General features: G+C 40.7%; 1 protein-coding gene across 1 annotated transcript in view; it reads right to left on the reverse strand.

Moving 5' to 3' along the window:
- Positions 1 to 3,678: 3,678 nt before the first annotated feature.
- Positions 3,679 to 23,345, reverse strand: part of luzp2 (leucine zipper protein 2) — a 145,773-nt gene continuing 126,106 nt past the window's right edge. Inside the window, exons 10-12 of the mRNA XM_086108157.1 lie at positions 16,509 to 16,613; positions 10,644 to 10,715; positions 3,679 to 5,094 (exon numbers count right to left, since the gene is read on the reverse strand). Coding sequence (XP_085964283.1) covers positions 4,975 to 5,094; positions 10,644 to 10,715; positions 16,509 to 16,613 — 297 coding nt within the window. The 3' untranslated portion in view covers positions 3,679 to 4,974. The remainder of the gene's footprint in view (positions 5,095 to 10,643; positions 10,716 to 16,508; positions 16,614 to 23,345) is intronic.

The following is a 23,345-nucleotide window of genomic DNA, read 5'->3' on the forward strand; positions in this document are numbered from 1 at the left end:
CTTCAAGGACAACCGTGTCTTAAATCAGAACCCGTTTCATCTTTTATCACTTCTATAAATGTTCCTTTTCACATTTGTCAAGCAACTGGTTCAAAAAAGATAAGACACAGCCAAGTAAACTGCGATACGTAACCTATACGGGCTACCGTATCATAGCTCACAACAGGCAGGTTAAGAGGTCAGAATAAATGTGATGTTGTTTCTTTAAATCATTATTATTATTACTATTATTTTATTCAGACGGCAGCACCTCATCTTGAAATTAATGTCTGATACAAATTAAGTCATGGTGATAATGTTCGGGAGTTTTTTTTTCTGTAGCTATGATTAGCCAAAAGGTTTGTTAATCTGAAGGCAAGTGGAGGAAATGGGAAACTGCTGACATTGGTAGGAAACAAAACAAAACCAAACAGGCGAGATGGATTGAGAAGACCTCGAGCAAGGTCAGAAAAACAGCCTGGTCAGCAAGAAACGCTTGATGGATGGGTATAACCCCCCACCCTCCCGCCCCCCGCACCAAAATTATTTTCATTTAGCATTTTTACTTTTAATGAAACCTAAAAGATTAACAGTGCAGTATATGTTTTTCCTGTTAATTTGAGCAAAAATTTACCTTGTCATTAATTCCATTACCAGCCCTGCGATTGGCAGGCAACCGGTTCATGGTGTCCCCTGCCTACTGCCCAAAGACAGCTGGAATAGTCTGCAGCACGCCCCACAACCCTTGTGAGCATAAAGCGGATCAGAAAATGGATGGATAACTCCTTTACCAGTCAGTAGAATAAAGTGAATATTTAGCTTCTTGTGTGTGAATTTTATTTTATAATACCAACAATGTGTGAGACATGTATAGAATATCTTTTTTTCACCCCCTCTCCGAAGCGATCATTCATTCGCCCCAATTGCAAAAAAAAAAAAAAAAAAAAAAAAAAAAGATAAACCCTGAAGCGACAGAGTTTGGAAAATAGTTAAACCTGTCTGTACCTTGTCTCTGGCCTATTTTTGTCATGTCATCTTCCTACCCCGCTTCATTAGCAGGAAGTGGGATTGAAATGCTTTCCCTTGCAAGATGCAACAACTGGCATTCCCACATTGTTAAAGTCTGTAACTGTCACAGAAAGTGGACTCGTACAAACAGTTGCCATGTTAACAAAACAGCAGTTTTGCAGTACCGGAAGTCGCACATCTAATTCACACAAAGGCTCGGAGGGCGTAGGAATAAGGTGGATACGCACATAATGAGAGTAACACCATTGTGGTTTTATTGAAATAACTCCTCATAAAAAGGGGCACTTATTATTATCCATCTATTATGTGATCCGCTTATCCTGGCGTACAAATGAGTCTTCTAAGTATTAGTTTACAATGGATAGGACCAGAATATATAGTAGCTTCAAATCATGAAGGAAATGTACTCAACACATTAGCTTGTTTGTCTTGCTGCGTAGTTGATACAAGAGCAAAGACCTACCGAACTGTGTGAATGTGTGTGCACGTGCATGTTTGTTTTTGTTTTTTCTTCTCTGCTTCTTTCCGATTACAACCTTGTCCCAGCCTTACCCAAACGAAGGTCAAAGTAAATTTATTCATCATGAGGCAACTAGGAACACAACATATTCAGTAAAATTGTTTTGTGATTCATGTTTGTTGTGATAAACTCACCAGTGCTGGGTTCTACATCATTTGTGTTCATGTACATCCATCCATCCATTTTCCGAACCGCTTGATCCTACTAGGGTCGCGGGGGGTGCTGGAGCCTATCCCAGCTGTCTTCGGGCAGTAGGCGGGGGACACCCTGAATCGGTTGCCAGCCAATCGCTTAGCAAATGTTTTATATCACCATTCCCTCTCTGTCTCAGAGAGCATTCAGGATCAGGAAATAGTGATGCCACTGCCTACTGTCTGAGTTTATCTTAATTAGGAGAACTACAAAATTCAATTTGATTATGTAGCTGTACAGAGACACGGTTAGATAAAACAAGATGATCTGGCTTCGATCAACAGCCTTTGTTTCCCAATAAATTCAGACTTCTGATTGGTCTGTTGAATTTGAAAAGGATTTCGGCTTCAAATAAATACATCGTGAGTACACGCCAGGATTTTTTTTGTGAGTAGGAAAATGAAAATGGCATACAAATAACACCTTGTTGCTTTGATTAAAGCCCCAAGTTGGTGCAATCATCTTTTTTCCCTCCTATCAAAGGGCTATTGTTAAAAGGCAGCATCTTTCGAATCCTTTTCGGCTCTCCAAATCCTGATTGGAGGGCCTTTTTATGCCACTGCAACATGTTGACCGAACCGATGTGAGTCACTCTGTTGTGCAAAAAAAGGATAATGGCCTTTAAAAAAAAAAAAAGCGGTACACCTGCCATCTGACATTTTTAAAACGGCACATTCTTAGATCCTGTGGTCACACAAAATGTCACACGGAGGGGTTGCTGGAAATAAAGAGACATGGGGTGGAGCTGTTAGTTTTTTCCAGTCCAATGTAGTCTTGACAGTAGATGAGAGTGGTATTAAAGCCCCACAACAGTTGGATAGTGCGGTGGAAATAAACAATGCTTAAAAAAAGCCTAGTGAGCTCATTGCATCCATTCATTTTCCTGACCGCTAATTCTGTTCCGGTTCATAAAAAATGTGATTGGTCTTTTCAGCCCACAGAAGATACATGGTGCAGTTTGTATTACATTGGTGGTCTTGGTCTACCCAATGGTCACGCTTCACACAAACTTGTCATGATCTGTCTTTTGTTGACTTGGTTTGGATTGGATGTTAGTTTGCTCATGTTTTGCTTGCGTTTCTTTACCTACATGTATGTTTGTCTCGTTAGGCTTCTGTTGCCACCTATGCTTGTAGTTGTGACTGCCATCCCTTGTGTCTTCCAATGAGCTCCCTCAGCCACTTGGGTCTTATCAAGGTGTTTCTTGTCATCTCGTCAGTTGCTGGGATTTAAGTTCCCTGGTCTAGTCATTTTTCATCGGTTTCTTCTCGTACTTGCATGAACATTATTTTGGACTTTTGTTAATTTGAGCATTTTCTGAATCAGAACACCTTGTTTGTTTTGGAAAATAAATACTTTTTCATTCTCTTATTCTCTGCGTTTGGGTCCTCATCCATACCGACTATGACAAAACTAAGTCGGAGGCTCAAAGTAAGCGGTTTTCAAATTGCAGTTTGCGAGGCAAAAGTTGCATTTTGCGCTTCCAACTGCCAAGTTGTCCCAAAAAGCTTGGCTTGGCTGGGCTGTGTTGCTCACATCACCCACTGTGGGTAGTTGGAGGTTGAGGCGCAACTCTGCGCTTCTTAGGCTGCACCAGCTAGCTAGCGATGAGCTTTGGCTGCTGTAGCTAAACACGCTGCGGAGTCGCCCCAAAGTCTGTAATTATTTTCTCCATCGCACACACAGATACAGCCATTTGTCACAGACACTGCAGTTCTGACGCCTTCATCTTAAAATAGTAAATCATGAAAGCGATTGATGACTCCCATTATTGCGTTTAATTATTCAGAAAGCCGACAATTTAAAGTGGGAGGAGAATATTTGTGACTTTGGAAAGTACAAATCATCAGCTCTAATCTAAACCTCCATTGAAATGTGCCAAATTGAGGAAGCGTTCATGGGGCACGTTTGCACAATGAGCAACCTTTTGTTCTGCGGATCACAAACATACTCGGTCATGTTTTTTGTTTTCCCACAAATAACCATTTATTTTTCACAAATGTACTGAAAATTACAGTTCATTGAAAGTACACATCAAGGTCAGAGAACACAGATACATGTAGCTAGGAGTTACTACTCAGTGCATGGCACATTCTCGGGGAGACGACCCATTGTGAGTCTTTGGCTCGTTGCCTCTGGAGTGGTAAAGGCAGAAAGAGTGCAGAAAGATTCAATGTTGAAAAGTTGGCCAGCCAACTTGAGCCATAATATTCCAAAATGTAGAGGAGTAAATTAACCTGCTACCATGAGTAACAAACAATAGTCGAAGTTTGGTAGTTGTTGTAGACGTACACTATTATTTATTTTTTTTCTGTATAAAGCCGGGAATGCACTGTACAATTTTCACCATCTCTGATGCAGTCTTGCAACACAATATGGACTGCGACCAACATCAAGCAGTGTCCCAAATCCAGAGAAAATCATTTCACAGCCTCTCGGACGCTTCGATCGCGGATAGAAAACAAAACAAGAGAAACACACCACGAAATGACATGAATATCGTTGTCACAGCCACTATCATCAACAGCAACTGTGTATGTAAAATTGCATTCATAATGTAACTCACCTTGAGCTACGTTTTTAAGATTGGACACATTTTCTCCTATTTCTTCTTTTATTCATTTAGTTTCCACGTGAACACCACGACGTGAGCACGTTTTGGCTCAAAGTCACAACCGCCACCTGTTGTGGACCCATACGAATGATGCAAAGACACTGCAGTAAGGCCCTGAAAATCACTCAGTTGTAGCCACGATTCAATGTATGTTCCATCACACAGTGTGAACATTCCGAAAGTGAGTGAGTGAAGACAGCAAAAACCATACAGTGTGGAACAGGCATCAGCCAATTCAATGACTTCTCACTCTTGAGAGTGTCCTGGCCTTGCCAATGCAAAGGGATTTTTCTCGAAAGATCACATATTAGAAAGCAGTACCCTCACTAAGAATAAAACTCAGATAAGTAAACATCAAATGAACAATCATCAAACAAATTGCCAGTGCCATTGCTACCTTCAAATTAAAACTGGATAATGCATGCCATGTTCTTGTGTTGACATTTCCACTGTCTTAGCTTTTGCAAGCAATTCTGATGCTGTGTTTGTGTGTGTGTGTGTGTGTGTGTGTGTGTGTGTGTGTGTGTGTGCGCGTACACTTTCTTGTGAAAGTGCATCAGATGTGTGTGTGTGTGTGTGCTTTTTGAAATATCATTGAAGGAACGCCGGAGATTTGTATTTTTCATGATACCCTGTCCGCTCAGTTGTATTTTTGAGGCTTTATCTTTCTGCTGCTGCTGCCGCTTTGCCCTTCGTCCTCGCTGTCGTCTGGGCGCTTTCCAGTGCTTTTCAAGCTCCCGGGCTGCCCTTGGCTTCTTTGCTGTGAGGTTCAAAAGATAAACATGAATCATAAACGAGATAACCATGGCCATATTTCATTGCAGCCATACCGTCGTCTATGATTTGACAGATAGGTATGGCTAATGCTCATTAATACCTCAGAATGTCAAGAATTGATGCATTCAAAAAATAGATTACCAAGGCTCCATTTAAAAAAAAGGCCAATTTTTACTTGTCAGGGGCCTTACACTGATTGCTGTACATTTTTGCACCCTGTGTAGATATATGGAGGAAGACTAATATGCGCTATATCACTCCCATATATTCACTGAAGTGTTTGTTGTTGGGAACTCGCCTTACTAGCTTGATAAAGCCCGACGTGATGTTAGGTGAGCTGCATTTTCTTGTTTATAGCTAAGGCTTAACAACACCAGAATTCATCCTTTTCTTTTTTTTTTTTGAATACCAGACAAAGAGTGAATGAGGAATGCATAATGCATGCCATTAACCATCATTTGGGATGAAAGCTCCCTCCGTTCTTTGATGAACGGCACTGACAGTCACATCAGTCAGCTCGCTATTGAGCACAATGTCGTTTGTGCAGCAGAAAGGATTGTTGTTTCCTCAACAATGTAATGTATGCCCTCAAATTCAATTTTTATTGCTATTCGGAATATTTATTCAGTTTTTCTGCATTTTGGCGGCACATTTCTGAGCATAAGAGCACATACAGAAACTAGTCAGCGTTTCTCAAAGAAAAACACCTGTGATATGATTGTCAATGTCGCTTTTGGGAATGCCTTTCTACTCGTGGCTGCAAATGATTTATTCACACGCCACCTCACCATAACAAAGCATGACTTTAAGCAAAATACACTACAACAGCTCTATCAAAATATCACACAAGGGGCCGAATTCAAAGCACATTTGTAGGTTGAAGGCAGGACGTAAATGTCAATCCAAACATACAGGGTACAATCTTATTTCAAAATGAATCAACTTCAACTAAAATAACTTTAAATATGTTGGTCTTCATGAAAAAAATCTGCCAAAATTTTACAGATCATTAATACAGATATGCTGAAAAAAAAGAATAAAGAAGGAACAATCCTGCTTTTTAATAAAAGTTAGGTGTTCAATTCAAATTCCTCTTTCTTTGCTTTTGTAACATTTTGTCCAAACTGGACATTTGGCATCTTTTTGGCAACATGTCTATGTTCGACGTCGTGGTATAAACAAAAGACACACATGTGCATACTGTTACCTGATTTTATCTATCGGTAATACACACATGACAAGTATTATGTAAGTATTATGGGGAAATAATCGGCTTAACAACAACATGGGATTCTCCACAACTATTTACAAAACACCATTTGGCATTATGGGGAATCCAACGTCAGCCCCTTACAGGGCTACGTTATTCTTTGGGTTCATATGAACCTGACAAACCCAAAACTCACTCATACCGCAGGCTATCATCCTAATTAACAAACAACTAGAGGAAGGCAGACAGACAAGCAGGAGGACATGAGGGCAGTGTGGGGTGTGCATATGACTGTGATGTACCGTCCATTGTGTGTAGAGGATATATCGTCCGGTACTGTATGTATTGTCCAATGTATGTGGTGTAACGTATGTGTTTGTGTTGTTCAATGCATGTAGCAGCAAGGAGGGCATGTCCTCCGAGACAAGTATCTCCTATGGGAGACCAAATTAAAAAAAAAGTCAAATCACAATCAAACCAATTCACTATCGATGTAGGATTTAAATTAGCATGTTTAAACCACTCTGGGTTAGAGTTTGTACATGTAAGTTTCTTGCATCCATCTATTTTCAGGACTGCTAGTCAACGCTAGCATTGCCCGTGAGTTGGAGCATTCCAAGTTGACTTTGGGCGGGAAATGGGGCGCATATAAACAGAGAAACATTCAGGCTCATATTCACGCCGATGGACAATTTTAAAGGTCAACAATTAACCCTAGAAACATGTGTTTTTTGTAATGTGGGAAGACAATGGAGCACTGTGAGCCTGATGTGAAAATCATCACCCGGCCTGCAAGTGTCTGTCCAGTCCTTTTCTGAAGAATAATTGAAGCCTAACAAGTGCAAGGCCAAACCGATCGTACTGTGCATGTACCAATAACTCAGAACGTGCCTTTTGCTGACATTTCAAGGAATCTTTGTGAAATCTCTTCAGTGAGTGTCTTGAGGTGTCAAACTATTGAGGTTAAGCCACAATGCGTGAGAACCAGCTCACGTGATCATCCCGCTGGAAGGCATGTGTGAATCCAAGAGGACGTACATATTATATTGAACGGGCGAGATGCTGCTCTTTTTTCCTTTTTTTTTTTTTTTTTTGTGGCTTCCAGCATACAATTTTGCTCCAAAAAACATTTGTACATCAGGGTAGGCAACACAGAAGATCTGACTGAACATGAGAAGGCATAATGGAAGTAGCACTGGGATAGGAATATTGGACAATGTAATGCAGACTCACTCAGATAGCCGACTGCAAATCACGACTAATCAAACTGTTTATGACAAGTTTCATGTTGGCGTGATTCCGCACATAAGGAACAAATGTCAGAAGGGAAAGGAACTTGGTAAAATATTTACTGTTACAAAGACATGTGTCGAAAACGATATGCTATAAAAAAAGTCTTTTTTTTTTTTTTTTTTTACAGTATGTATAACACCACATGCATGGCAACACACTTAAGCTTTTCCAGTGGAAAGGTCAAACAAAATAACAGATTCTGTTGTTGATATATTACAAGCTACTGGGACCCTAACCGAAAATGTCGTTAAATGTGTGCTAACCCAGGGGTTGTGTAACAGGTATTTTCAATTGTGGTGGGACATTTCAAGGTCAAAATGGCACGAATAGCTTTGAGTGATCAAAGATGGGGAGATAGCTCCGCCAGTCAATACTGTGGTGTCCCGTCAACTGTTAATAACTTTCCCATGTTGTCACTCTGCATTTGTATGTTTAAGTGACATGCCACCTCACACCGAATGCTGTCGTGTTATGTGCAAAAAGTTCATCAATCATCTCCAAAGTGGTCGTTGTGTAATGTTTCATTTGGAATCATCATGTATAATATCAAATGCAACAGAATTGTATTTATTGATGATGAAACAATACAATAGGCGGCTCGGTAGTCCAGTGGTTAGCACGTCGGCTTCACAGTGCAGAGGTACCGGGTTCGATTCCAGCTCCGGCCTCCCTGTGTGGAGTTTGCATGTTCTCCCCGGGCCTGCGTGGGTTTTCTCCGGGTGCTCCGGTTTCCTCCCACGTTCCAAAAACATGCATGGCAGGCTGATTGGACGCTCTAAATTGTCCCTAGGTGTGAATGTGAGCGTGGATGGTTGTTCGTCTCTGTGTGCCCTGCGATTGGCTGGCAACTGATTCAGGGTGTCCCCCGCCTACTGCCCGGAGACGGCTGGGATAGGCTCCAGCACCCCCCGCGACCCTAGTGAGGATCAAGCGGTTCGGAAAATGGATGGATGGATGGATGGAAACAATACAATTGGCTAGGAATTAATGACACAATCTATTGTATGGTATTGACTCAAAACAACCTCAATAGTCAGGCAGTCACTGAAAACTTTCTGGTATGCAGAAATTCCTCTGACGATGTTGCCATATTCTTGCACAAATAGAATGTGTCCAAAAGTGGAAAGGTTCCATTTGGAATGCATGACAAGTTCTCAGTTTGGCATGATTGTACTGAATTCAAATGGGATGTGTTGTTTTATTGCACCATCTGCCAACTTCAGGCAGGTGTGACTCAATTCAGCAATATGATACTTTCGAATGTTAGGCTTTAGCATAGCAGCCAGGATCAGATATTGAATTGTATTTTTCCATATGGTCTTTTGAAAATTCACCTTCTCTCCTTTTTTTCACATATTCCTTCATAATAAACAATTGGTAATTACAGTAATCCCTTGCCACTCTGCGTTTTGTGGCTTCAGTGCTTCGCCAGTTTTCTCAAAATATCCTATTTATTTAAAAAAATAAAAAAGAAAAAATACAACAATATCGGCAGCCATATTGCGGAAATATGTGTTTTTCCATGTTGATGCGCAAGAGAGGTTTCCCTGCATGCCAAACAAAGAGCTGACGGAGCTTTGTACATGCGTCCACTGGACTGTACATGCCACGGGCGCTCAAACAAGGTGTGTGATTGGTTCAACATCGACCAATGAGAGCACAAATTTATTTGCCCCATGAGATGATTGGCCTTCTCTTGTCTTACATACTGTATCTTAGTGTTGTGTTCGTTATCAATTTTTTTTTTTAAGAGATAACTTTTTTCGTTGAGTTAAGCTGCGTTCCAGACCCTTGCCGCCATTGAGGCAACATGTCCTAGGTGTGTGGGAGCGTGTCCCCATAGACAACAGGCAGCAGTGACGGGTTGTTGCGCAGTCCTGACCGGGTCGGGGAACCTTATTTTCAAGGTCGCCCGATCGGGTCAGCTGTTTTTTCGACACTACACAAGGAAGCAGTGACAGCTCAGAAGTGAGAGCTGAAACTGTCAGCTAGGTCAGAAGTTTTCTTTTTCTTCATTAAAGAAGACCATTGTCTGATAAAAAGAAACCTTAAACCAATTTCATCTACTCAGAAGACAAGATGAACATTATAGCGCTACCCGTCACCATGTTTTTCTCCAATTTAAAAACCTCAGCTACACCATCCGCGCATTCAGCAGAAGAGTCTCCGAGTGACCCTAAAGCCTGGACGAGTCAAGTGAGAGCCGTCTTCTACACACACCGATACAAGCCTCGTCGCCTCTCTCAGAAGGCAATGTTGATGAATGTTAGTTCATGTAAAAGGTTTTATATATTTAAAGATTTAAGTAAATGTGTGTACCGTTGTAATCGTGTAAAGTAGAAATACTGTTTACATATTTTGAACATGCTGATACCCACATACATGTTGGTGGTTTCTGGTTCCCATTAACCGTGAAAAAAATAGGGATTACTGTCGTCTGTTTCTTAAATAACACTTATCAGCTCGCAATTCATGATGTCACACAATCATAGTTTTGATTGTGAACAGATCTCAAAATAAATGCTTAATTTAGACAATCAAAATGGTGTTGATTGTCTCAGTTTTTCTTTTCAGATTTAGATCATCCTGGACAGTTTGCTGGGAAATAGCCATTCACATTCACACCTAAGGACAATTCAGTCTTTGGTTAAACCTAAGAAGAATGTTTTTAGAATCTGAGTACCAAGAAAAAATCCATATGAGTGCAGTGAGAACATGCAAACCAGGCACGAAAAGGCCAGAGCCAGGATTCAAATCCCCAACTTTAGAGCTGTGAGGTGGATCTGCTAACCACTTTTTTTTCTTTTTTTAATCATACTTCAATTTTTCCAGATCATCAAAGCAATTTCAATATCTCACAGGCAAGACAACCCAAGTAATGATAAAATGTGATTTATACATGAGGACATTATTTATTAAAGGAAGCCTTTCACAGTTTACCAAGGGCGAAGTCTGCGGAAGTTTCAAAGTGTCCCAACTTATTCTGATAATACCGTGCTTCATTTGAATTGTTTTGCACTCAATCTTACCTGATGTGGTTGTGGTTGTTTTGCTTCTGGAGATAATTCCTTCGTCTGATTCTGGAAGCAGTCAGTGCCAGTCTATTGGAGGAGAAAGAAAACATCAAGAAAGCACACGCTAGGAACTTCGGGAACAAGCGAATTAAAAAGAGTAATCCAAAACATGTTCCATGTGAATGAAAATGGTCCATCGTGTATTTTGCCCTGAATGACCAATGTGTGCATGCTTGTGCAACACACAGTGGTTTAGCTCTCACTTGTTGGTAACCTGACTTTGGTAGTGATGTTTACGACCAAAAGGTTCCTTTTCAAGCCGATACAAAGAAGAAATTCAAGCTGGTATTGGTAATACCGATCCAGTACTTGATCCAATACTGTACACCTACTGCTTGGCTCTCGACGAAGGCGGACGCTTCTGCACTGCTCCCCCTGCCCTCCCACCTTTTTTTCCCTGCTCGCCACTTAGTCTTGTGCAGTCTTTGTCTTTTTTTTCCATAGGCTCCTACCGTGTTTTCATACGAAGAACTAACCATGGAATTAGTTGGCTGGTCTCTCGATGTAATTGACAAAATTTTTTCGACGGAAAGAGCGGGCAGTGGGGAGCCTGCTTGCCCTCCGGGGACACTTGCTGCCGGATACGCCTTGGATCCATGGAGAAAGTGGAGACCGGTGTGCCTGAGAGTACTGTCCGTGGAGGACGTGGAAGACATCTACATTATTGGCCTTTTGATAACAGGTATGCTGCTGTTTGGTGTTGGCAGCTTGCTGTTCTATCGCAGAATTCAACCGACGAGAGCAGCTCTATTGGAAGTGAAGAAGCTGCCGGTCACTCTGGATGGCTTGGCGCGAATGTCCAACACTCAGACTCAAGCGGTGACTGAGCTCTTATTCATGTGCTAGGGTCTTTTTTATCCTGGACTTAAATTATCCTCGGAAGAGGATAGTTCGAGCGTGTTTTTTTTTCCCTCTCCCTACCCAGCGTTTTTCCTTTCTGAATTCTGATTGTAATTTCCCCATTGCGGGACAAATAAAGGATATCTTATCTTAATGTGTCTGCTAAGCGAACAAAATTACAGAATTTCAAATCATAGTTTCATCAAGAATACAGGACGTCAGACTAATGTGTTTCATTTATTCATTGTAAACTCAGAATTATCATGTATTGAACGTCCAAGTCATACACACTGTTAATATTCACTGTTGCAGACTCCACACATTCAATTTCAGGTACGCATCTATTTTTTTTTTTCATTTTTGGGGGCGGATATCACCAAACGAGGTAAAATCAGATTCGGTTCATCTCTAACCCCAAAAATGAAAGATTGATTATTACTCCAAGCAGGAACTTTTAAGCCTTAAATGCGCGCTGAAAATTTTTCTGATGTTTCAGAGCGCGAAGCAAATCATGCGTGTCATTATTTCCCATCTCCCAGGGGGAGATATACCTATAAAGGGGCGGGCTTGGCACCAGCACCGGCACTATAACCAACGGCATCATTAAACTGCCGAGCCAACGAACCGCCACATTATGACTGCTTGCACAATATAATTGGATCCAATAAAATATCTTTATCAAATATTCTGTACACCACTGCAAACTACAACCACAACAATAAACAGATTGTTAACTGCCTTAACGCTTTGCTAAATACCTCTCTGACAAACTCTTTGTCTATCTGTGACGTTGGATTTGAGAGAGCAGAGTTTGCCAAGATCTCCACTGGACATTACACCCCGAATCATGACTGACTGTGGATATTTCACACTGGACCTCAAGCAGCCCGTTCCTCACCCGCCATCCGCCAAACCCTTGGACCTTGATTCCTGAATGAAAGGCACACTTAATCATTCTTCTCTTTGGCCAGGTCGAGACGCTTCCTGCGTTGGCTCACGCTCAGAAGTGGCTTGACCCAAGGAAGTTGTAGCCCATTTTCTGGATGCATCTGAATGCGGTGGTTTTTGAAGCTGTGACTCGCACACCATTTCACTCTTTCTCTGCCAAGATTATTGAATGTTCCGTTTGATAATGTGCAGAAGTCCACGGTCATCTCTTTTACCAGTGCCCTTCAACTAGACTTTCTGTTGATATGCTTGGACACAGCTCTGCGTGAACAGCCATCCTCCTTAGCTATGAATTTGTGGCTTGCCCATCCTAGGAAGGTTATCAATGATTGGCTTCTGGGCAATTGTCAAGTCTGCAGTCTTCCCCATATTGCACCGAACTAAAACAATTCAACCAACCTGGAGCAATTTAACCTGTGCAGGTGCTTTGAGTTTAGTCAATGAGTAATGTGTAAACCATTCATGCCCCTCAAAATTTTGAGCTGATTTCTCCACAATGATGTAATTTTTTTTATTCTTGTTTATGTGGGTTTTACAAGATGGATGCTTAAATTTTGTAAAAATGAACATATTTGAAATTGTTTAAATCTATTGTCTACGAATGTTAGTTTTTGATAGTGTTTTTTTTTATCCTGGACTTAAATTATCCTCGGAAGAGGATAGTTCGAGCGTGTTTTTTTTTTTTCCCTCTCCCTACCCAGCGTTTTTCCTTTCTGAATTCTGATTGTAATTTCCCCATTGCAGGACAAATAAAGGATATCTTAAATCTTAATTATGGCAATAAATACATTCTTTCATGATATCGAAATATTTTGAAAAGGGTATTTATATCATATGTTTCAAATTGGGTTGCTTAAAAAAACATGCATTCACATTTAATTTCCAAAGAGAAGCAGAAAAGTAATACATCTGTAACACTGCTTTGCGGTCAGGGCCATCAATGCCTTCTCGGCATGCCACCACACGATCACAAGTACTGACCAACATCCATTCATTTTATAATCCGCTTATCCTCAGGAGGGGCGCGGATGTGATGGACCCTATCTCAGCTGTCTTTAGGTAGTAGGCGGGAGACACCCTGAAGTGGTTGCCAGCCAATTGCAGGGCACACATAAACAAACAGCCATTAGCGCTCACACCCACACCTAGGGACAATTTGAAGTGTTCATTTAGCCTGGAATGCATGTTTTTGAAATGTGGGAGGAAACCGGAGTACCCGGAGAAAGCCCACGCAGGCACGGGGAGAACTGCAAACTCCACACAGGAAGCCAGGAGCCGGAATACAACCTACAACCTCTGCACTGTGAGGCAGACTTTGACCAACATTTTAACGTGTTCTATAAAATTGTATTCATGTATTCCTAGCAATCTCTTCTCTTTTTATCATTTATCCTGGCTGCTCTACTTCCATCACATGCATGTTGATGCTTGATGTAGTTATTTATTTATTTTGTCCAATCAGATTACAGCCTCTGCTTTATCAATCTAATCTGCTCAATGCCTTCAGAATGAGTAGGGCTTGCTGCTTATATTGTCCTACAATAATGCCATCATATTTTCTGCATGCAAAACACAACTATAACGCACATTAATACATTTAATAATCAGCATCTGTGTTGACGATGTTATATTGTATTATATTTTTGCTTTTGTCATGTTATTTGATAAATATTGAAATTCTAAATTGCTCTATAGATAATGTACGGTATGCAGCACAGTTGCAGTGCTGTTATATTGTGGTTTTGTATCTTATTGAATCTATATTTGACTGATTATGAAATGGTAGTGGTGGTGCAGTGTGACACAAAAAAAGATTTGCATTTGCCATTTGTACAGTTGATGAGAGAAATGCTTAATTCGCTACAATAATTAATTGGATTTGTTCTGAAATTTTGAGCTCTTTAAGTGGTTTAGTATACATCTTTTTTACTCGCTTTTCCATAAACGTGCTGCAAATGTCCACCTCAGTGATTGAGATTCTGCAGAAGGTCCTACTTCAGAAAATACCGCTTTTGCTGTTCACATGACCAAAGAGGAGTGAATGGTCCTCATCTGAGAACCACAAATAATCACTAAAGTCTGGGTTGCCATCAATTTGGAATGTGGGAGGAAACCGGAGTACTGTGTACGGCGAAAAATGAGACAAATATTGTTTTAATTATTTGCAACAGTTTTATCAGTCATAGTATGTTTCAATCATGTTGGGTCACCCTGTTTGAAGAGAGGTAGATTGAGTTGAGTCAGTACCCACTGAAGGCCCAGGTCCCAAATGCATGGCTGGCCACTGAAAGCCGGCTGCTGGGAAACAGCCAGGAGTTATGGCAACCACAATATTAATGTTTTAAATGGATCAGAAAAGTTCTCTACCTCTCTTGCTGCAGAGGTTTTAAAAGCATGCCAAAATTACATAATTGTGGCACACTGGTGAACCTCGCCATTAGTACACTGTCACTATGGAACAATCTCCTCGAGATTTTTACAACATTGACTTCCGTAGTCTCCTGACACCAATGTCTATAAAAGTTTATCTGTGGTACTTCTTGCTAGCCACTTGTCAAAATTCCTGATGGTCCTTTTGAATCATTTTGGTTTTCACAAGTCTGAAGAGGTTATTGAGAGGCTCCTTGACAGCTCGGATGTCAACGTTGCCTGAATCTTAGAGTTGTTCGCCAGTGACAATGAGGCAGCAAATTAACCGAAATTTGAAGAGGGAATGCCAATTATTGACTATCTCTTCTCAATTTTCCGTAACTGCTTTCAAATTCAATTCCCATTCAACATTGCACTCAGCTACAGATTTTGTTTAATTGAAATCTTCCAGCAGGAACTATTTGGAAACCGCAACAGTTGAAGTTGAGAGTGAAGCGCTTTTATGCTGTAAGTGCCCATTTTTATATGGCATCATAATGCAAGTATTCCTTCCATCCATTTATTATCTCGAACAGCTTATTCTGTGCAGGGTCACAGGGAGCTAGAGCCAGCAGACACTGGTCAAAGATGGAGTCACAGTGGGTCGTTTACCACTGACCTTCAATTACTTTGGCTAAATTAATCGGTCTATTTCCACATCCCCATCTATTCCACACACTATTGGTATTCACATATACATAGGACAATACATACATATATATATATATATACTGTATATATATACTGTATATCGCCGATCTCCGCTTTGTTCCAGTAGCCCATTTACCCTGCCAGTGATCAGATACCCTGCAGGAATAATAAGGTGGCCAAAGGAAGAGATTCAGACCACGGACGTTAAGACCCGAAAGCTCCTAACCATGCATGGAGGGTTCCATCCCAAATCCAGCACCCTGAGACTGTACGCAAGCCGAAAGGAAGGAGGCCAGAGACTAGTGAGTGTGAGAGCCACTGTCCAGGATGAAACATCCAAGCTCCATGAATACATCAAGGAGAAGGCTCCAACGGATGGCGTACTCAGAGAATGTCTCAGACAATGGGGAACAGAGGATGAGGCGCTGGAAGAGGGACCTCATGGGAGGACAAGCCCCTACACGGGATGTACCACCGGACCATAACTGAAGTGGCTGATCTCAACAAGTCCTATCAGTGGCTAGAGTGGCACAGAGGCACTCATCCTGGCTGCTCAGGAGCAGGCCCTGAGCACCAGAGCCATTGAGGCCCATATATACCACACCAGACAAGACCCAAAGTGTAGGTTGTGCAAAGAGGCACCTGAGACGATCCAACACATAACTGCAGGGTGTAGGATGCTGGCAGGGAAAGCCTACATGGAACGTCATAACCAGGTGGTTGGCATAGTCTACCGAAACATCTGTGCGGAGTATGGACTGGAAACCCCAAGGTCAAAATGGGAAACACCTCCGAAGGTGTATATATACTGTATATATAAAAATAACTTTATTCAGTCGTTCCACAAGGTTTATGGATAACGACAATAATAAAGAAAAACTAGGTTTTTAAATCCTGGTGAGGGTTTTGAATGGATGCTGGTGGAATCAAGCCCTTGGGTTGCATCGTGGTTTAATTACTGTTCAGGCTCACCTCCTCCATCTGGCACTTTTTAACTCCACCACTTTCTCTCCTCATTACGCCGATGTTCATGGGGGTTTTGCTGGTTGTGATGACTCTCTGAACTTTAGAGATATCCTATTAGGAAAAAAAACAAAACATTTTAGCCTGGGGTTAAAAGTAAAATGCAGAAATGGCTTGTTACTTGCAACATTGAATCTGAGCATCCTGAAAAGTAAACACGTCTGACTCATAATGGCGTTGTTTTGTTTGCTATTTTAAAATGATATATTATGAAGTTCAATCAATCAAATGTATTTGCAAACCATAAAAATCTGATCAGTACAAGAACAATTAAAGAGGTTACACAAAAGATAAGGATTAACCAAAAGGTACTTCATTCTTTGCTCCACATAGCAAAGAAAAAGATGCTTTCGCCAGTATGACTGAGCCTTGTATATATTTTTTTTCTTCCTGAAAAATTGATAGACATGGTGTTGAAATGTGCAATGGCGAAAGGTAATGTTTAATTTAAGCAAACTTAAACCTCAGAATGTGACTTTTTCCGCATGGCGGGTTTCAACAAAATTGTGCCACCTACGCTGGGGGGGGAAAAAAAAAGCATGCAACCATTGTCCATATTTTTTCTTGAACAATTTTCGTAAAAACCTGAATTCCAACTTTTTTTTTCAATGAAAGGTTGAACGATTGATCATTTCTTAAAATTGAAATGGAAATGTTCAGACAACGTGATTAGGCGATTGCCAAAGCAGAGTGTTTTTTTTCCAGCACTATTATCGCACCAGGGTCATCATTTAGAAGAGACGAGCCATTCGTCAACAGGTCACGCTAAACAATCCGTTCTGAGCTGGTGATTTAAAAAAAAAAATAGAATTGTTGTGTCCACAATACACCAGTCACTCATCCTCCCCCGAGTCCCTGCTTTCCTGGCTGCTCGCAAACTGTGAAGAACGTAAGGTGCAGAATGCAATGCTGCATCTATAATCCACATATTTATTTATTCATTTATTATGGATATCTTTATTGGCAGTGGCCACATCATAACATGGGCAACACCAATACTGTCTCAGTCGCGGGAATGATCAATCCAATCGTGAATGACATTTTCGGCCAAGCAGTGAGGGGTTAACCAGCAAGTATTGCACTCTCAAGGCACTTAACATTGGTTGACGAATCCGTTTTGAAGGCTTCGTTGATTCATTGGGGAAGGTTCTTGCCGCATATTGTTCAGAGCGGGCTTGGTGTGTGGGAATCACCTGACGCTATAAATCCATATTTCAAGTACCCGGTAGGTCTCCCGGTATTGTTTGTGAAATGCGCCTTTCTTTTTCCTCTTGGGCATCGGCTCGCATAGGCTCGTGTTGAATCCTCACTGGGCCGTTGCCCCGTTGCAAAGAAAAAAAAAAGATTTATATACAGTATGTCCCAGTATGTATGTATGTATGTATGTATGTATGATAGCAAGCAGTAAGTCTCTTATTAAAACCTTGAAAAAGGACCGCCTTCCGCACACAACGTCTTGAGTGTCCTTGCATTTTGGGTAGCTTTTAATGTTTTGATGGTATGATGCAATTTTCTGTCACATATTGCACCAAAGCTTGATTTGAAGAAAATTCTGAATCGAATTGAAATGGCAATACCCACCACAACAATCGCAGTTCAGCCGATTGTTTCCTAAAAATCGTTCAGCCCTAGTACGACCATTTTTGTTTTCGCATTGAAATAAGCCCGCAGGACCAGAACTCACTGTTGAATAACTGATTTTGCCACTGATTCTGACCAGCTGAATGAGAATGAAAGAAATGTTGTCAATCACCAGCTAAAAACATGTGGAGGTTTTCTTTCACAAACAACAGAAATATGGAAATATGTGTTTGATGGACAGTTCAGCCTCTCATACTTGTTTGAGGCATGAAGTATTAATGCAATACAATACAATACATGCTGATTTATATAGCACTTTCACAACAGCGGCAGCTGTAACAAAGCGCTTAACAAAACAGTTAACATAAAGTAAAATAATAAACACAACATATAACATAAAACACGGACAGTCATGCAGTCCTAACCACTTTTCCGTCACACGCTTTGTTGTTTGAAGCAGTTTGAGATGAAAGATGAGAGAATCAAAGTGTCCTTTAACCAGTGGATCAGAGACGTCATGCTCAAAATGTGCACACGTCGGCTACAAGCTAAGTTTCAAAGTCAACAAGAAGCTGCTGCATCCATTGACGAAAAAAGAGATTGGTTCACTTCTCCTGTCCCATGGAAATCCATTTCAGTTCCAAGCGGCGACTCTCGGTTCCAAATACGCATCGGCGCTCTGCAATTTACGAGTGGTTTAGATATGCACTGTTGACAAGAACATGGTGTATGCTATGCTGATGATTTTTAAATAGAGTTCAGCGAGATAAGCTCTGTTGTTCATTTTTATTTATTTTTTTTACTTTCTGTTGTCAGTTAGCGACCCATAATCACCGAATGCAAAAATAAGACAACACTTCTGTATACAAGTCATAAAATAGCTAAGACTGTTTTGTGTTTTTGTCCTTAACGCTAATGTGAAACCTAACCAGCCAACATCAGTTTTTTTAAGCCAAATGTTCGGAAGAAGAGCCTCTCGAAAGGAAATCAATGTTGACGTGTTGATTTTAATGAGATTGCATGACCAAAGCAGAGGCGAAAGAAGCCACAGCATTAGGAGGCACCAAATGCAACTGCCTGTTGCAGCAAACTGCTCAGGGCTGCTATACAGTGCTGTAGCTTCCTTCACTGGACCAAAAATGTCCCTTGAGAGTATAAAGCAAAGCATTTTTAGGATGAAAACAAACGATTTGAAACTCCCTGTCAAACTTTTTCTTCTGACTTTTTTTTTGGACAGCTCTGTCAAGAAGACTTTTGGAAGAGAGAGTGAGTGTAGTGACTGATAAGCATTGCATGCATTATTTCTCTCCTCTTGACAGCAACCATGAGAATCAGTTCACAGCCGTATAGCAATGGCGGAAGGAATAGATTGAACATGCTGTTTTTGCTCATGCGTTCATAATGGATCATCCCTATACAGCACGAGAAAAACAGATGTTAGTTGTTAACAGGATATGTATAAAATAGTGTCGGAATGAATGGGATGATGTGTACATTGTGGCTTCTTTGTGCTACAAGTGATGGGCTGGGCTGGCTTGGTCTCATGTCATGTGTGTCTCGTTAATGGGTACATGACGTGGCAAAGTGCCGGTTTAGTGTTTCATGTCGGGTGCTAAAATCAGTAATAAAAGGTGATGTAATGGTTCCTCGGGGCAAATTATATCATTGGATGAAACCATCAGGATAATTGGTCAAAGAGTATTGGTAAATAAGGCCAGAGTGTGGTTTTAGGTCCCACGGGACAAATAACAAACGTAGACATCGAACACACACACACACACGCATGCTGAGAGCATATGGTTTGTAGTACCGGTATTTACTTGCCACTACCGGGTAACTGCTTTTTCGTTGTCACTTTGAAGTTATCCATATTGCTCACAATATGGTTCATGAGTTTAAGAGATTGATACCTGTCAATGGTTTGTGAGTATGTCACTACTGTTATGAGTGTGTATACATTTTAGGGTTATATTTTCTATATATCTTTATTTGCCCGACTAGTGGTAGAAGGATTTATTGCTTCAAGAATTTACATTAGTTGGGCTCCTGGTTGACAAATGAATGGTTTTCTCTCCTGGTACTCAGAAATGTTTTCGGCATATTAGAGGTTTTTATATGTTACACTCCATTTACTTTCGCTCTTAAGGTATGCCGATTCAAGGTGTGCATGCTTTTCGTGGGTATTCTATTGTTTGAATGTATAGAGTGTGTGCATGTGGTATCCGGTTCAGTACTGTATATGCATCTGAGGTATCGAGATGTTGAGCACATGTGCCTGTTTTAATACACGTGTTTCATAGCACCCCGGCGTAATTCACATTTGTTATATGATGCGGGTATGTGATCCATCAATTCATGTTATGTACTTCTGTCAGTACCAGTAACAAAGCGGCAACCTACCGTGGGCGCTTGTTTAGCGAGCACACCCTTCCCTGTATATAGACAACAACTTGAATGGAAAGAGAGGACACATTAGCTTTTTTTTTTTTTTAATTTGTATAATCTACATTAAGAGTAATTTTGAAAAAGAGATCTTTTTTTTTTAACTACACAAATTATTTCAAGAGTAAAATTGATTTTGACGAGCATCTGGCGGAAATGAAATGGGACAGTGGTGGACAATTGAAGGCTGCAGGGACGTGGTGAGGAGGACCCCAAGAATGGGGGGCTGCTGCCGGTCTCTCTTGATAAAATGAGCAATAATAAGACGGTTTCTTCTCTGAGCACAGTGTTCCAAATCCTACGACATTATCTTTCATCACTTCGATGAAAATTGCATGCTATTGGACCACAAGCCGCGGCACTCTCTCCCCAAGACTCTTAAATATGAAGCAACTTCCACTGCAATCTTGCTGATTTCTGCGTCCTCTCACTAATGAATCTTTCACTTGTGAGTGGAGCTTTGTGAATGTGGGAGAAGCCAAGTCCACGAAAGCCCTACGATGGCATCCATGAGAGATTAAAGCTCATTATATGAACTCAAAGAAGTAACACAGATTGGTGTCACCGAGCACTTGAACAGGCTACCTTGCACTTATCCTCTTTGGATGGCAAATGCTGAATCGACGCCGAAGTGTGCTTATGAAACACAAACATCATCTGGTGGGAAATTTGCGTTCTCTTTGCGAAGGAAGATTTTTTTTTCCCAGACGGATATAAAATAGAGATTCTTACAGCAATATGAACAGGCTAATCGCCAAAAAGATTTCCCTCCTAAATGTTCAACTGCTTCTTTTGTCTCCGGCGTGGCTCCCTGTCTGTCAAACAACCCGAATCAAATGTGGGGGATTTGCCTCCCTCCTTGACAGCAGTGAAGAAGGATGGTGGCAGAATCGTAGCCTGAAGTTGCGAACGTTCAAGAACACACCTTTTTTCTATATGCTGCTTCAACTAACTGCTGCTGTTTTGCCTTGTTGGGAATAAATTTAGTAAGAGTTTCCTATTCAAAATATTTAATTCCTTACTTCAGTTTTTTTTCCATTAGTTGTTATTACTCTAATTAATATTGGTGCATCATTTCATTTTCTGTGCGTTATCACATTTTAAGTACTTTCTTAGGCCTTTATGGTGGGTTTCTACCACAAATGCATGAAAAAAAAATCTGGGCATGTACAGTAGAATGAGTGGTGCTGTGGTGAGTTACTGGACTGGACACAGTGAGCGAGTGTGTTATGTTTTGTATATCCTTTTTTTTTAATCTTATAAATGGCAAAGTCATTTTAGCAGCTGTCATGTAAAATGAAATAATAACACGAAATGACCAATATAATACAATCAGCGTTATTGCCTTGGCTCTTTGAGAGTTGAAGAATTTTTTGAATAACTAGTTTTACTTGGAATGTTTCTTTTTTTTTTGTCTGTCTGTCAGTGCAAGTTCTGTGCCATCAGTGTGTGATTTTAACTTTAGGACTCCATTTCTAGTGCTCTCTTTCTCTCTCTCTCTCTCGTACTACTTGGCAACAAAAAAAACAAATTTAGAAAGTAAATACATATTTGTGCACATAAAAATAATTGTCAAAATAAAGTGTCCTCTTTTGGGATCAGAGTACAGCTCTGTTATGAAAAAGAATTCAGTTCACTTTAACAAAAAAATAAATAAATAGACATCTTAAAATATCAATTTAATAATCAAAAGAAGACTGACAACGTTACCGGCTGTCAACGATGAATATTGCATCATTGCACTGAACTGAGTTTAAGTGAGACACCAAAGCTCTTTTGTTGCCTGAATACATATTTTAAACTCTCACGTACCGCCTGAAGGACCTTCACGTACCCCAGGGAAACGCAATTCCCCATTTGAGATCCACTGTTCTAATATCTCAGTAACGGCCCACCAAACTCGTCACAAGTGAGGTGGGGACCTTTGACCCTTTTGCTAAGACAGAACACACACTCGACCTGGCGACCACGCATGCTTGATTTTGGTGAATTTAGTCATGCATCTTACAGAGTACAATATGAATATTAAAAAATAATAATATTGTCTTCAGTAAAACAGCAGAATTTCTGGAGGACTGCGTTCTTTTGTGACCAAAAATAGTTGTGGACCATTCTCTTCTACGAACAGTGAGGGCAAATATGTGCTGTTACGAAGACATAATTTTAGAACGATTTGGCAGGGATTTCAATGAGATCTGGCACACCTCCATACATGCAGACAAAGTGGACAGATGGAGCACCCCAGTAATCTTTACAGCAAAGGCTGACTCAGATTTATCAGACAGGCAGTCAAAGTGTACAACGCTTAAAGGAGATAATGGTGATAATAGAGTTAGAATCTTCCCCTGCAAGTGGAGTGCAGCTGTTTGTAATGCAAACGTAGAAAAGGTAGTGCACAAACCCAACACTTTTTTATGTTTGAGTGTGCAAATAAGTTAGGGAAAAAAAGGGAAGAAGATACACTTTTGTATTGGCCCATTCCATTTTTGAAGTGTTTGAATGTGAGCACAAAAGCGTCAGTTACATACGCTTGTTTTTCACAATGTCACTGACACCGGAGGAGATGGCAAAACTGAGACATGATAAGGGAAAGAAATGGAGAAAAAAAACCATCTTCGTAGCATGTCAAATCTCTGAGGCACCCACTGAGGGGACGCAGAGCAAATTGTGACTGCTTTGACGGGAGAAAAGCCTCTTAAAGACAGAATTGCTCACCAGAATCAAGGCAGATAAAGCACAGCAGTGCTGTGGCCGACCAGATGA

The sequence above is a fragment of the Hippocampus guttulatus genome, chromosome 3, assembly GCF_054856545.1.
Source record: "Hippocampus guttulatus isolate MCC_2025c chromosome 3, RoL_Hgut_1.0, whole genome shotgun sequence".
Taxonomy (NCBI): domain Eukaryota; kingdom Metazoa; phylum Chordata; class Actinopteri; order Syngnathiformes; family Syngnathidae; genus Hippocampus; species Hippocampus guttulatus.